This window comes from Rhinatrema bivittatum, chromosome 4, assembly GCF_901001135.1.
Source record: "Rhinatrema bivittatum chromosome 4, aRhiBiv1.1, whole genome shotgun sequence".
Classification (NCBI taxonomy): Eukaryota; Metazoa; Chordata; class Amphibia; order Gymnophiona; family Rhinatrematidae; genus Rhinatrema; species Rhinatrema bivittatum.
The window spans coordinates 121,914,300-121,928,995 of record NC_042618.1 but is presented as its reverse complement, the minus strand read 5'-3'; the positions used below and the strand labels follow the sequence as shown (position 1 = coordinate 121,928,995).

Genomic DNA, 14,696 nt, shown 5'->3' with positions numbered 1-14,696 from the left:
TCCACCAGAGGACCTCAACATGCCGGGACCCTCTATGCCCAGGGAAGTGATACCACCACCCAGAAGCCCCTCCATCGGGGACACGGACATCTCAGATGAGGAGTCAGAACCCCTGGAGGAAGGGGAACTCCCTCCGGGGGCAGAACCCCATCAACCATGAGACGCTTCTTCACCAAGGACGAGCTTCCAAAAGTGGATGCCATGGTCTGCGCGGTCTCGAAGCGCTCCACTATCCAGGTGGTGGGAGGAGCAGCATTCAAGGATGCTCAAGACAGACGTCTGGAATCTATCCTCAAACAGTTCTTTGACTTCTCCGCTGTGTCTTTACAGATCACGGCCTGCTGTGCCGTGGTGACACGTGCCTGCTTAGCACAGACCAGGAACAACACTCCTGGGGAGGCCCTGGAACCAGCTGTATCATTCCTCGCGGACGCCGCTTCGGATCTGGTACGCACAGCAGCTAGAGGAGTCTTATCCGCCGTGGCAGCCAGAAGACAAATCTAGCTCTGAAACTGGTCAGCCGACGCATTCTCCAAAACGAGACTCACAAGGATGCCTTTCAAGGGAACACTCCTGTTCGGAAGTGAACTAGAGAAGCTAGTCAACAAATGGGGCGAGTCCCCACTACCCGCGGCTACCGGAGGACAGGAATAAGAGAAACCAGTGATCCTTCCCCCGGACCTCCAGGGGCAGAGGATCACAGCGCTTCAACCCATATAGAAGCTCATACCAAGCGGCCCGCCCCGCAGGCCGGAGCCAGTCCTTTCGGAACAAGCACAATAAGAGGGGAGCCAGCTTGGGCCCAAGCCCCAGCCGCACCCCACAGTGAAAATCAGCCGACCCATCCAAAGGAAGAAGCCATAGGAAGCAGATTTGCCCTATTCTACCAAAGATGGGTCGAGATAATTTCGGACAAGTGGGTCCTATCCATCATTCGAGAGGGATATTACCTGGATTTCCACCACCTCCCTCTGGACAAGTTTGTGGAATCTCCCTGCCACGACCCTTCCAAGAGAATGGCAGAGGAAAGCTATACTGACTAGATTACTAGCCTTAGAGGCTTATAACACCGGTGCCTCCACAACAAATAAATACTGGCCATTATTCCATCTATTTTATCATCCCCAAGAAAGAAGGAACATTCAGACCTATCCTGGACCTCAAGGTGGTAAACCATCACCTGAAGATTCCTCACTTCCGCATGGGAAACCCTACGCTCGGTAACAAGGGCGATACAACCGGCAGAGTTTCTTACCTCCCTGGATCTGTCGGAAGCCTACCTGCACATTCCGATCCATCAAGAGCATCAGCGTTTTTCTACGATTCTCGATCCTGGTCCGTCACTACCAGTTCCGGGCATTACCTTTCGGGTTAGCCACTGCACCCCGGACGTTCATCAAGATCATAGTGGTGGTGGCGGCAGCAACACTGAGAAAGGAAGGAATCCGCGTACACCCTTATCTAGACGATTGGCTGATCAGAGCGAAATCCCCAGAGGAAAGCCACCAGGCAACCAACAGAGTTAAAAACTCTACTGGAGAGCCTCGGGTGGGTGGTCAACACAAACAAGAGCTGCCTGCAGCCCTGCCAATCTCTAGAATACTTGGGAGTCCGCTTCGACACCAAACAAGACAAGGTCATCCTGACACAGACAAGGAGATCAAAACTGATGACCCAGTTACGAACCCTGTTGAGCGAACTTCGCCCCACAGAATGGGTTTACCTACAGGTTCTCTGCCTCATGGCATCCACACTGGAAGTAGTCCCATGGGCACGAGTTCACATGAGACCCCCTACAATGCTCACTACTATCACGATGGAACCCACTGTCCCAGAACTACACCGTACGGCTTCAGCTCCCGGACAGAGTTCGGGCCCAACTACGATGGTGGCTACAAGAAGCCCATCTGAGCCAGGGAATGAGACTATTCTCGCCAACCTGGATTCTGCTCACCACGGATGCCAGCCTACAAGGATGGGGAGCACACTGCCAAGAGCTAACCGCCCAAGGGCAATGGAACAAAGAAGAGTCGGGATGGAACATCAATCGCCTAGAAGCCCGGGCAGTCAGACTAGCCTGCCTAAGGTTCAGTCACAGACTCCGAGACAAAGTGGTCAGAGTAATATCGGACAACGCCACAACAGTGACCTACATCAACCGTCAGGGAGGAACCAGAAGGCAACAGGTGTCTCTGGAAATAGACCTCCTAATGTCATGGGCAGAAGTGAATCTTCAAGAGATCTCGGCAGTCCACATTGCCAGAAAAGACACGTTGCGGCGGACTACCTCAGCAGAGAAAGTCTAGATCCAGGAGAATGGAAGCTGTCGACCACAGCATTCCAATTGATAGTAAAACCGATGGGGAACACCAACCATGGACCTTCTGGTAAACCGGTCCAACGTCCAAGTACCCCAGCTTCTTCAGCCACAGGCGGGAACCCCAGTCCCAGGGAATCGATACCTTGGTACAGGCCTGGCCACGGAGACTCTGTTATATGCCTTCCTGCCGTGGCCCTATTGGGCACGATCATACACAAGATAGAACACCACAGGGGACCAGTACTTCTAGTGGCCCCGGACCTGGCCAAGAAGACCGTGGTACGCAGACATGCAAAGACTGCTGACAGGAAACCACCTGCCGCTACTTCCACACAGAGACCTGCCCCAACAGGGACCGATCCTCCACGAGGATCCAGCTCGATTCTCTCTTACATCTGGCCGTTGAGAGGACTCACCTAAGGAGGAGCGGTTACTCAGGGGCAGTAATTGACACATTACTCAGAGCACGCAAGTTCTCCACATCCCTAACATACATAAGGATTTGGAGAGTATTCAAAGCCTGGTGCGAGGACCACGACATCATACCACACTCAGCCAAAATTCCTACGATTTTGGAATTCCTGCAGAACGGCCTTCAGAAGGGATTGTCCCTCAACTCCATCAAGGTACAGGTGGCTGCATTGTCATGCTATGGAACCAAGAATGAGAGCGGCAGCATAGCCTCTCACTCGGATGTCTCCCGCTTCCTGAAAGGAGTCCAGCACATCAGACCACCCCTAAAGTGGCCAGTGCCTCTTTGGAACCTCAACCTAGTCCTAGATTTCCTAGCAGGAACCTCCTTCAGAACCCCTCCGTGGCCTGTCTCTCCAACTATTAACATTGAAGACAGCCTTCCTGCTGGCAGTCTGTTCAGCCCGTTGTATATCCGAGCTAAAAGCACTGTCCTGCCAAGAGCCGTTCCTCAAACTCAACCCGGGAACCATCCAGTTACGCACAGTTCCGTTGTTCCTCCCCAAAGTGGTGTCTTGCTTCCATCTCAACCAAACCATCTCGCTACCATCGCCAGGTGAGCATAAGAATTCGGAAGACGCTCAAAGTCTATGCCATCTCAACTTGACAGACTCCTAGTCCAGTACCTGGAAAGATCGGAATCCGTACAAAAGACGGACCATCTATTCGTCCTTCACAGAGGGAAGAAGCAGGGGGAAGTGGCCTTGCGAGCAACCATAGCCCGCTGGATCAAAGAAGTCATCAAGGCGGCCTACGTAGAAGCAGGCAAGCCACCGCCTTTACATGTCAAGGCCCATTCTACTAGAGCCCAGGCAGTGCCCTGGGCAGAAACCAAGATGCTGTCACCCCGCCGAGATCTGCAGGGCGGCGACATGGTCCTCCATCCACACCTTCTCCAGGTTTTACCGCCTGGATGTTCAGGTTTGGGAGGACACAACATTTGCAAGGGCAGTACTAAGTGGGTCACGGGCAGCCTCCCACCCGGTTCAGGAGTAGCTTTTATACATCCCATTGGTCCTGAGTCCATCTGCTACATGCTAGGAAATGGAGAAATTACTTAACTGATAATTTCGTTTTCCTTAGTGTAGACAGATGGACTCAGCATCCCACTCATGGAATTCTCAGGGACATCCCCCGGGAGTGAGTGATTCAAGGGTAAGCCATGCTTTCCTTTATCTAGGACACCCATCCTACCGGGTGTCGACGTTTCTCGGTTGAGGGCACTGGCGGTCTCCAGCTATAGCCAATTCAACTAGTTCAAATTAATCAGGTTAACCAAGTTATAAAGTAATCAAGTTAATCAAATTATTCAGTCATACATATATCCACAATGCTTTTCAAGGAGAATACTGAAGAGCTGCACTTCCTGCAGGGGTATATGTACTAGGACTGACGTCAGATTGAAATCTGATCCGTCTCCAACTGCTATCAGGAGTACACTATACCCATTGGTCCTGAGTCCATTTGTCTACACTAAGAAAAACGAAATTATCAGGTAAGTAATTTCTCCATTTGCCTTGAAGCTACTAAGAGTTTATTTAAATTATTAAGTTCACTATTTAGTGTTGAGAATCAAATCCTGCACTGCATGAATATTTGGCTGCAATAACTGAGCCCTGTAAACTTTAGGCTCTGTAAAGGTGATTCCTTGTTTAGAAGCTGTGCTGGGAAGCTGCTTGAAGGGTTGACTGCAGTAATTAAGTTCTGGTAAATTTTAAAGCAGCTGGTGAAAGTTCTTTCTCCAATTAAAGTGGGGAGGGACAGCTTAAGCCTCACTGCTGAAAATTTCAGATAGTTGCACTTGTTATTTGCCCATTTTAAACTGCAGTAAACTGTAGGCCTCTGGGGCAGTTAAAACTGGGAGGAATTAAATCCTGGGAGTTAAGCCAGGAACCTTTATAAGAATGTGTTTTTAATTAGCCGAAACTTAGGACCAGGCAAGCTGCATACTAAGGTGAAATACTGAGGGCAGAAATAAAGAGCAGGCAGCAAAACACTGCACGGAGTGGCAGTAGCCACAGAGGCATTCACGGAGCGGGATGCCAGTGGTCATTGGTTGGTGTTCCACCTTCACGGAGCGGAAGGATGGAGGGCTGCCATCTCCCAATTAAAAAAAGAAAAAAAACCAACCAAACAAAAAAAAAAAACAGGGATGGGTTCATGGGCTATAGGTATTACCAATTATTAGGCTTATTCAATTACCAATTATTAGGCTTTTCAATATTTGATAATAGTTAATGTGACTTTCAAGGCATACTTCACTTTCAATGCATATCCAGCATAGCTCCCTGCTTCAACGGCAGGGGAGAAGAAAAACTAATACTTCACGCATATCTCTGCTTCATCGGCAGAGAGCTATGCTGCCGCTTACCCAACTAATCAACTTAACATTTCACTTGGAAGCAGCTCCATCACTGCTCTCTACATTAATAGTGGGGGGTGAAAGGGAAATAGAACCTAAGGTTACTAAGAGGCAAGAGAAACAGATAAGTATAAGAAAAAAGAAGTGTGAAGCTTGCTGGGCAGACTGGATGGACCGATTGGTCTTCTTCTGCCGTCATTTCTATGTTTCAGAGAGAAGGGCTCTCTAGGGGAAAAGTTGTATTGTAAGCATTGGTTTGAAGATGGGAAAGAAGTGATTATTAGAACCAAAGCAAAATAGTGTGGTGGTGTGTGCATTTGTTATTGTTTTTAAACACCTGGAAACTTACTTTCTGAAATTATAAACTCTTGTATTAAACCACAGTTTGGTTGTCACATTGATTTTCTTTCATAAGAACATAAGATATTCCATATTGGGTCAGACCAAGGGTCCATGAAGCCCAGTATCCTGTTTCCAACAGTGGCCAATCCAGGTCACAAGTACCTGGCAAGTATGCAAACATTAAATAAATCTCAAGCTACTATTGCTTATTAATTAATAGCAGTTTATGGATATTTCCTCTAGGAACTTATCCAAACCTTTTTTTAAACCCAGTTACACTAACTGCTGTAACCACATCCTCTGGCAATGAATTCCAGAGCTTAACTATGTGCAGGGTGAAAAAGAATTTTCTTCGATTTGTTTTAAATGAGCTACTTGCTAACTTCAAGGAGTACCCCCCTCGTCCTTCTGTGAGAGAGTAAATAACCGATTTAGATTAACTTGTTAAAGTCCTTTCATGACTTTGTAGACTTCTATCATATCCCCCTTCTTTCCTGTCTACCTTAGGCTTATCCAAGGGGTTAGGCATTTGGAGTGGGAAGATTTGTAAGGGCCGTGGTGAGGTTACAGATGAGGCAACAGGTCAAGTCCCTGCTCTGCACCACTCCCTCTGGTGGTAGTCAAAACAAAGTGAATTTTAACTAGCCCCTGTGTTTTAGAAACAAGCAGAAAATGCGCCACTAACTGGCCTAGAGGCAGCGTCCATCACGACCACACTACAATAGTCATTGTGGATATCCTGAAAACCTGACTGGGTATGTCCCAAGGATTGACTTGAGAATCACTAGTCTAGATCATTTCTAATTTTACACTCCCATAGGATTGCCCAAAGCAGTTTACATCATGTTAAGTATAATCCATAAATAAGTTTTAAATGCTGCATATTATAATACAGTGCATAAATACAAATTAAATACAATTTATTAACAATTCCAAAAAATTCATAATTCAGTGCATAATTGCAGAATAATAAAACAATAACATTCAACTAAATCTCACTCCTTACTCTCATTAGGTAATTGTTCAACTAAACAATTTATAAAGATAACAAAAGCACTTGTATTTGTTAAATTGGTTTTGCAATAAATGTTATAGCAAAATATTCACCTTTATAAATCTGGATCCAACAAACCTTTGCATACTGTGGAAGATTATTCAGAGAAAGCAGAAGACACACATTAGCATAACCATCCATTTATTAGCCACTATTCATTAACTGCCAAAAACATAATCGAGGAAAATCCCCCCCCCCCTTGTTCATTACAGGCACAGTTTAGTTATCAACTGAATCTAGAATACATTCTAGATGTAATGATGATATTCTCTGTTTAACAGAAAATCTCCCCTCTATGACAACTGCTTTCTGCATGCTCCAGATGACCAGCCTCTTTGTACTTGTGATCGCAAGAAAGCCCAGTGGTATGTGGACAAGGGAATAGGAGGTATGCCACATGACTAATGTATGTATTTGGGGCAAACATATGGGGTCCTGCTTTCCAAATTTTATTTTAGTTTTTTATGATTGGGTTTATGTTTGAAGATTTATGTTTGAAGTCCCAGACCTCTGCTAGTAGCAGAGTTTGGATTTAGTTATGTTACTTGCTCAGAATGACCATAAAACTGAAGAACTTGCCCCTTTTATACTTCCCAAGACGAAGAGAAAAGTCAGCACATTTCAAATTCTAAGCCTCCCAAAGATCAAATATCATCTGAAAAGCCATATTGCATACTAAATAGTTGTTTTGGTTTCTTTTATGTTTCTCTCTCTTGCTAGAATTGGTGAGCAATGATCCATTCATTGTGAAGCTAAACTTCGAACCATCGGGGCGACCAGAGTCACAGGTGGATTATTATCTTACAGTCAAGGAGAACCTGTGTGTCGTATGCAGCAAGCAGGAATCATACATCCGGTGAGCTTTCATGGAGATTAGAACAGAGCCCCATTACTTTTATTGGAGGTTAGAAGTCAGGATAAATCAGTTGGCACAGAGAATCTAAAACCCGCTTGACAGACCAGTATACCTGTGTTGCCTTTTCTCAACATTTACTGAAAAAAACAATTGGCCACTAATATGCCAGCCTCAACAGACTTCTGTAATCAGGTAGGTATTTTCTTTTCAGAAAATAGTAGGAAAAACTTGATTGTTGTTCACATCTATGCCTGTTACCTTCCGATGTACCCCCACTACAGTATGGGATACTTCCATGCCTGTCACTCCAAATACAATATATAGTCATATCCAAAATAAAAAAATTTGGTCTGCCCATTAAATTCATGTCCTATTGTAATACTAAAACATGCTAACCCTAACTCTAGATTCAGTTGATAACTAAACTGTGCCTCGTAAACCTCTCTTTATCATTTGGGGAGTACCCATATCTGCAAAAACATGGTGTTATTTCGCCTAGCCCAAAAAAATCCCCAACTATCGCCCGATCTTTAATTTGCCCTTCCTTTTGAACCTCATCGAATCGGTGGTCCTGCATCAGCTCGCAAATTTCCTAGAACAAAATGATATCCTTGACACAAGACAACATGGCTTCAGAAAGGGAGACCTTACTCTTATCTTCTTTTGACATTCTTGCATGCCTTTGATGCTATCATAGATTATATATTGATTTTTCATGACATAACAGCAGCTTCGATACCAAACATCCTCTCCACTTAACACTCCTATCTGCAATAGGTATTTCCGGAATAGGGTTAAAATGGTTCATACCTTTCTAACAGACCACACCTATTTATATCAGGGTCAGTTCAGCATGCTCAACTAAGTACAGAATCATTTCAGGGATTCCACAAGGGTCAGCCCTTTCACCTGTTTTGTTTAACATTATTTAGCCTCATTATGCAAATTGCTTTCATGTCTAGGCATCAACTATAATATATATACACTGACGATATCCAGTTTTTTATACCATTTACTTAATCTTGGTTAAATACTATGAATTTAGCATCTCTCAGCATTCATTCAGTTAAACAATAGTTAATGCATCATAGATTACAATTAAACCTTTCCAAAACAGAAATCATTTTGCTCTCAGGCATAAAAAGCCTCTTCCAACTTCTCTCATACTGTCGGATTGTTAATTACCTATAAAACAGTTAGTTAGAAATCTGGGTATTGCTATGGATTGTACTCGGAGTATGAATGAACATATTGCCAGAGGGGTGAAGTCATCTTTCAATAAATTACACCTCCTCAAACAATTGGAAACCTTTTCTTAAGGACCTGACTTTCACTCTGTACTGCAAGCACTAATATTTATTTCCTTGGGCTATTGGAACTCTCTCTATCTCAGACTTCTGCTCTCTGCCACGTGACCCTTACAAATAATACAAAATGTTGCAGCAAGACTTTTAACTGGTACAAAACGGAAAGATCCTAGAACTCCTGTACTCATCAAACTGCATTGGCTTCCCGTAGCCTGGAGGTCTAAAAATAAAAAGTTTTGAACATGATTTATAAACTGCTAAATAATGATTTAACTTCTTGGCTTGCATCCACACTCAGAATATATAAACTGTCATGCCAACTATGATCAATGGACAAAAATCTGTTGGAAGTGCCTACGGTTAAAATTGCTAGACTCAAGATCATGATAAACGAGCATTCCCAGTACGTACCAGGATCAGTCCAGACAGCTGGGTTATGCCTCCCCTCCAGCAGATGGAGTCAGAGAGAAAACTGAAAGCACCCCCTATATACACTGGTGTGCCCCCTGCGATCCTTCAGTATAATCTCTGACTCCAGCAGATTGAGAGGCATAACCTGCGGTCCTGCTCCGGTCGTTCTATCTATCGGTCGGGGTAAAATTAAAACAATAAAATACACTATAAAAAGTAAGGTAGGACAGGGGGCAAGATCATTGGATGCTTCCTTTTCTCTCCTCTGTCTGCCTGTCGGTTTGTGTGAATGTCTGTGTGAGTGTATTGCGCTGCGTAGCTAGGCATTAGTGTGAGGCAGGCTCGGAGGGTAGTACCCTTCTGATATTCCCGGGTTAGTGTGTCCGCAGCCTGGGGGAGAGCTTACCGGTGGGCCGGTCACCCTCCCCCCCCAAATTCCAGGCTTTAGTCCTGAAGGGGGTTTAAAAAAAAAAAAAAAAAAAAAAAAAGTTTTTACTTGCAGAGCAGTTTAAGTCCTGTTGGTGACAGGCAGTGTGCTCGTTTTTTCTACTGCCCCGGCCTGCCCGTGCCTGCTCGGACCCCGGAGGGGGTGGCTAGCTCACCCGGCGCGCGTTTTCTGTGAGGCTTTCCTCTCGGAGATTTTTTTGGCGCCATTTGGTCGTGCTGCTCCGTTCGCGGTGCTGATGCCGCGCTCTTCGGTCTGCCTGACCTGTGGAGAGGCGGGGGCGCGACTCTCCCGCGGGGGTCTCTGCCCCCGATGTGTTCCCGGGGGCGAGGGACCCTCGGGGGGGGCCGAGCGCTGCCCGCAGCCGATCGTCTCGCCTTTCTCCGGAGCGGCACAGCAGCGCCTCAGGCAGTCGTCCTTCGGCCCCTCCTCCACCGGGGAGGAGTGCGGCGGCCATTTTGAACACGCGGCAGGCTGCCTGTTCAGCGTCGGAGGAGGAGATCTCCCCTCCTCCCTCTCCCGAGGCACAGAGCCCGGGCTCCCAGGCCGATTCGGGGTCTCCTCGGGGCCCCCCTGCATCGGGTGGTCAGAAGAAGAGTCTGAAACGGTCAGTGCCATTTTCTTCTGATTTTGTGCTGTTAATGCACAAAGCCTTTTTACAGGCAGAATCCGGCTGGGAGGCGGAGGCTCCCGCTCCCCCGAAGGTTCCCAAGACCGCCCCCGTCTCGGGGGGGAGTCCACCGGACGTGGGGTCCTCCGGGATCAAAGGTCCCCGCCCGAGGGGGGGTGGGGCTGAGGACCTGGGAGACACAGGAGCCGCTCCGGAATCCCCGGGGGCTCCGGACTTGCTGATGACCGACGATCCGGGGGCTGTAGCTGGGGATGACCCCCAGGTACTCCGCTTGTTTGGGAAAGAAGAATTAAGCTCCCTTATCCTCCACGTGTTGCAGGAGCTAGAGTTGACGACTCCGCCTCAGGACGCGGACACGTCTACAGGGGATATCGCAATGGCAGGGATTCGAGCTCCTCCGCAGACCTTTCCTTTTCACCACAAGGTCTTACAGATCGTTTCAAAGGAATGGGAGCTCCCAGAGGCTTCTCTGCGGGTAAATCGAGCCATGGAAAGGCTATATCCCTTACCCAAGGATTCCCTGGAGCTTTTGAAGACACCCGCGGTAGATTCGGCTGTCACGGCGGTGGTAAAGCATACAACTATCCCAGTGACGGGGGGTATAGCGTTAAAGGACCTCCAAGACCGCAAGCTTGAGGTTTTATTAAAACGCATTTTTGACGTGGCGGCACTGGGGGTCCGAGCGGCGGCTTGCAGCAGCCTTGTACAGAGGGCCAACCTCCGCTGGGTTCAGCAGCTGCTGACCATGCAGGAGCTCCCTCCGGGCGAGGCTGAGCAGGCGAATTGTGTTGAAGCGGCGGTCGCTTATACAGCGGATGCCTTGTATGACTTGTTGCGCACATCGGCTCGTATTATGTCCTCGGCGGTCTCGGCCAGGAGGTTGCTCTGGCTCCGTCGTTGGTCGGCGGATGCCAACTCTAAAGCGAGGTTAGGTTCCTTCCCCTTTAAGGGCAAGCTGCTGTTTGGCGAGGAGCTGGACCAGCTCATTAAGGACCTGGGTGACAACAAGGTTTACAAGTTGCCCGAGGATAAGCCTCGGCAGCCTCGGTCGTTTGGTAACGCTAGGGCTCGCTTTCGGGGGCAACGGCGTTTCCGTGGGGGAAGAGGGGGTTCCCTTCCCCAGCGGCAGCAGGTGACGAGATCCCAGGCCTGGTCTTCTTCTTCTTCCTTTCGCGGCAGGAGGCCTATACGCGGGGGATCTTCCCAAGGTTTTCCTGCCATCAAGCCCGCACAATGAAGGTGCGCGGGCCCACTCCTCCGTGCCCGTTATCGGAGGTCGGTTGTCCCGGTTCTGGGAGGAGTGGGCCGCAATTACTTCGGATCAATGGGTCCTCGATGTGGTTCGGTACGGCTACGAGTTGGATTTTGTACGTCCCCTCCGGGATCTCTTCCTGATATCGCCGTGCGGCCCCGTAGAAAAACAAGTAGCTATAGCCCAAACGGTCGCCCATCTACAGGCTCTGGGGGCGGTAGTTCCGGTTCCCCGGGACCAGCTCAGGACGGGTCGGTATTCCATATACTTCCTGGTGCCCAAGAAGGAGGGCACCTTCCGACCAATTCTGGATCTCAAAGGAGTAAACAAGGCGTTGCGTGTGCCCCGCTTCCGGATGGAGACCCTCCGGTCTGTTATTGCGGCCGTCCACAAGGGAGAATTTTTGGCTTCTTTGGACCTGACAGAGGCCTATCTGCACATCGGAATAAGAGAACGGCATCAAAGGTTCTTGAGGTTCATGGTGATGGGGGACCACTACCAGTTTTGCGCCCTCCCCTTCGGGTTGGCCACCGCGCCGCGGGTATTCACCAAAGTTCTCGTGGTGGTAGCGGCTTCCCTCCGCCGACAAGGCGTCCTGGTACATCCCTATCTCGACGATTGGCTCATTCGGGCAAAGTCGCACGCGGCATGCAACCGGGCGGTCTCCTTAGTAGTGCGCCAGCTGCAGCGGTTGGGTTGGGTAGTCAACTTCGCGAAGAGCAGACTCGAACCGACCCAACAGCTAGAGTTCCTGGGAGCCCGGTTCGACACCTTGGTGGGCAAGGTTTTTCTTTCGCAGCAACGCATGCTCAATCTCATGACTCAGGTACGGCGCCTGTTAGAGCTCGAGATTCCCACGGTCTGGGATTATTTACAAGTCATTGGTCATATGGTGTCTACTATGGAAATGGTACAATGGGCTTTTGCGCATATGCGTCCGTTACAAAGAGCACTTCTATCTCGTTGGGATCCCCGCTCGGAGGAGTACGGGATGGAATTGCCCTTGCTGGAACCGGCTCGCTCCAGTCTCTCTTGGTGGTTGACCCCAGCCAATCTCCTACAGGGGGTGGACCTAGAACCCCCGTCTTGGTTGGTGGTAACGACGGATGCCAGCCTGTCGGGCTGGGGTGCGGTCTGCCAGTCCCGTGCGGTCCAGGGCAACTGGTCGGCACTCCAAGCGACTTGGTCCATCAACCGATTGGAGACCAGAGCGGTCCGCCTGGCCCTGCGTTGTCTCCTTCCACTGGTACGTGGTCGAGCAGTAAGAGTTCTGTCGGACAATGCGACCACAGTGGCGTACATAAATCGACAAGGAGGCACAAAAAGCCAAGCAGTAGCGATCGAGGCGGCGCTGTTGATGTCCTGGGCGGAAAGGCACTTAGAGCGTCTCGCGGCCACCCACATTGCCGGCGTGGACAATGTTCAGGCGGATTACCTCAGCCGGCAGCACCTAGATCCAGGAGAATGGGAGATCTCGTTGGAGGCGATGGCTCTCATCGCGCAGCGTTGGGGAACTCCGCGCTTGGACCTCATGGCGACTCGCCAAAATGCAAAGGCGGTACGCTTCTTCAGTCGGAGAAGAGAGCACGCGTCGGAAGGGGTGGACGCGCTAGCCCTTCAGTGGCCTCGTCACATTCTTCTTTATGTGTTCCCTCCGTGGCCGCTGGTGGGGAAGGTGTTAAGGCGCATAGAGTCCCATTACGGTCCAGTGATCCTCGTGGCTCCGGAATGGCCGCGGCGCCCGTGGTTCGCGGATCTGGTCAACCTGGCAGTCGACGGCCCACTACGTCTCGGTCATCTTCCCAATCTTCTTCGGCAGGGTCCAGTATTTTTCGATCGGGCGGATCGTTTTTGTCTGGCGGCTTGGCTTTTGAGAGGAAGCGGTTAAAGAAGAGAGGTTATTCGGACGCGGTAGTGTCTACTCTCCTCCGGGCGCGTCGGTCTTCCACTACGCTCGCCTACACGAGGGTTTGGAAGGTTTTCCATGATTGGTGTGACACGGCAGGGACTTCGGCCGGACGTTCGTCAGTGGCGGATATCCTTATGTTCTTACAGGATGGCTTAAAGAAGGGGTTGGCATATAATTCACTCCGAGTTCAGGTGGCGGCTTTGGGCTGCCTGAGGGGCAAGGTCAAAGGCTCTTCCCTTGCGAGTCATCCAGACGTGGCTCGGTTTTTGCGAGGGGTTAGAAACTTGCGTCCTCCCGTCAGGCTTCCCTGTCCGTCTTGGAACTTGAACTTGGTTCTCCGTGGATTGTGTGCGGCTCCGTTTGAACCTCTTAAGGCGGCTTCTTTGAAGGATCTCACGCTCAAGACTGTTTTCCTTGTCGCCATTTCCTCGGCTCGTCGGGTGTCGGAACTTCAGGCTCTCTCTTGCAGGGAACCGTTTTTGCGCATTTCGGCGTCAGGAGTTTCCCTCCGAACTGTTCCTTCCTTTCTACCTAAGGTGGTCTCCCCGTTTCATGTCAACCAAACGGTGGAATTACCTTCCTTTTCGGACGAGGAGCTACAGTCGGTTCAGGGCCGGGACTTGAGGCGTTTGGATGTCCGTCGGATTATCTTACGCTATTTGGAGGTTACGAATGACTTTAGAAAGTCGGATCACCTTTTCGTCTTGTGGAATGGACCCAGGAAGGGTCTTCAAGCGTCCAAAGCTACGATTGCACGCTGGTTAAAAGGTGCTATTGCGGCCACGTATGTTGGCTGTGGTAAGCCTGTTCCCCCTGGGCTCAAGGCTCATTCTCTGCGTTCTCAAGCGACTTCATGGGCAGAGAATCACTTGGTTTCTTGCCAAGAGATATGCAGGGCGGCCACATGGAAATCATGGCATACTTTTTCCAGGCATTATCGCCTGGATGTCCGGGGACCTCCTGCAGAGTCCTTTGGGAGCAGTGTGATTCGAGCGGGACTTTCAGGGTCCCACCCCAGTTAAGGCGGCTTGGGTACATCCCAGCTGTCTGGACTGATCCTGGTACGTACTGGGAAAGGAAAATTAGGTTCTTACCTTTGCTAATTTTCATTCCAGTAGTACCATGGATCAGTCCAGACGCCCGCCCACAGAGTTCTAGGTTTCCGCTCGTTTTCTCTGCAATTTTTTTTCCGTTTCAGTGGTTTTATGACTGTTTCCGCACGATTGTGGTTTCAGGACAGTTATACCAGTGTATCGTGTGTGGTTGTACATTTTTCCTGTTCTATTTGTTGTGTCAGGTTGTTTTATCTGTTTTTTCAAGGATGTTTCTCCGTGAT

At 49.2% G+C, this 14,696-nt stretch overlaps 1 protein-coding gene across 2 annotated transcripts in view; it reads left to right on the top strand.

Annotated features, from left to right (window-relative positions):
* LOC115090102 (exonuclease 3'-5' domain-containing protein 2-like) overlaps positions 1–7,405 on the top strand; it is a gene marked incomplete at its 3' end in the record, with an annotated part of 66,164 nt that extends 58,759 nt beyond the window's left edge. For both annotated transcript variants that reach the window (XM_029598803.1, XM_029598804.1), the window contains 2 exon segments: positions 6,831–6,937; positions 7,270–7,405. In XM_029598803.1, the coding sequence (XP_029454663.1) occupies positions 6,831–6,937; positions 7,270–7,405 (243 nt within the window).
* Positions 7,406–14,696: the final 7,291 nt, after the last annotated feature.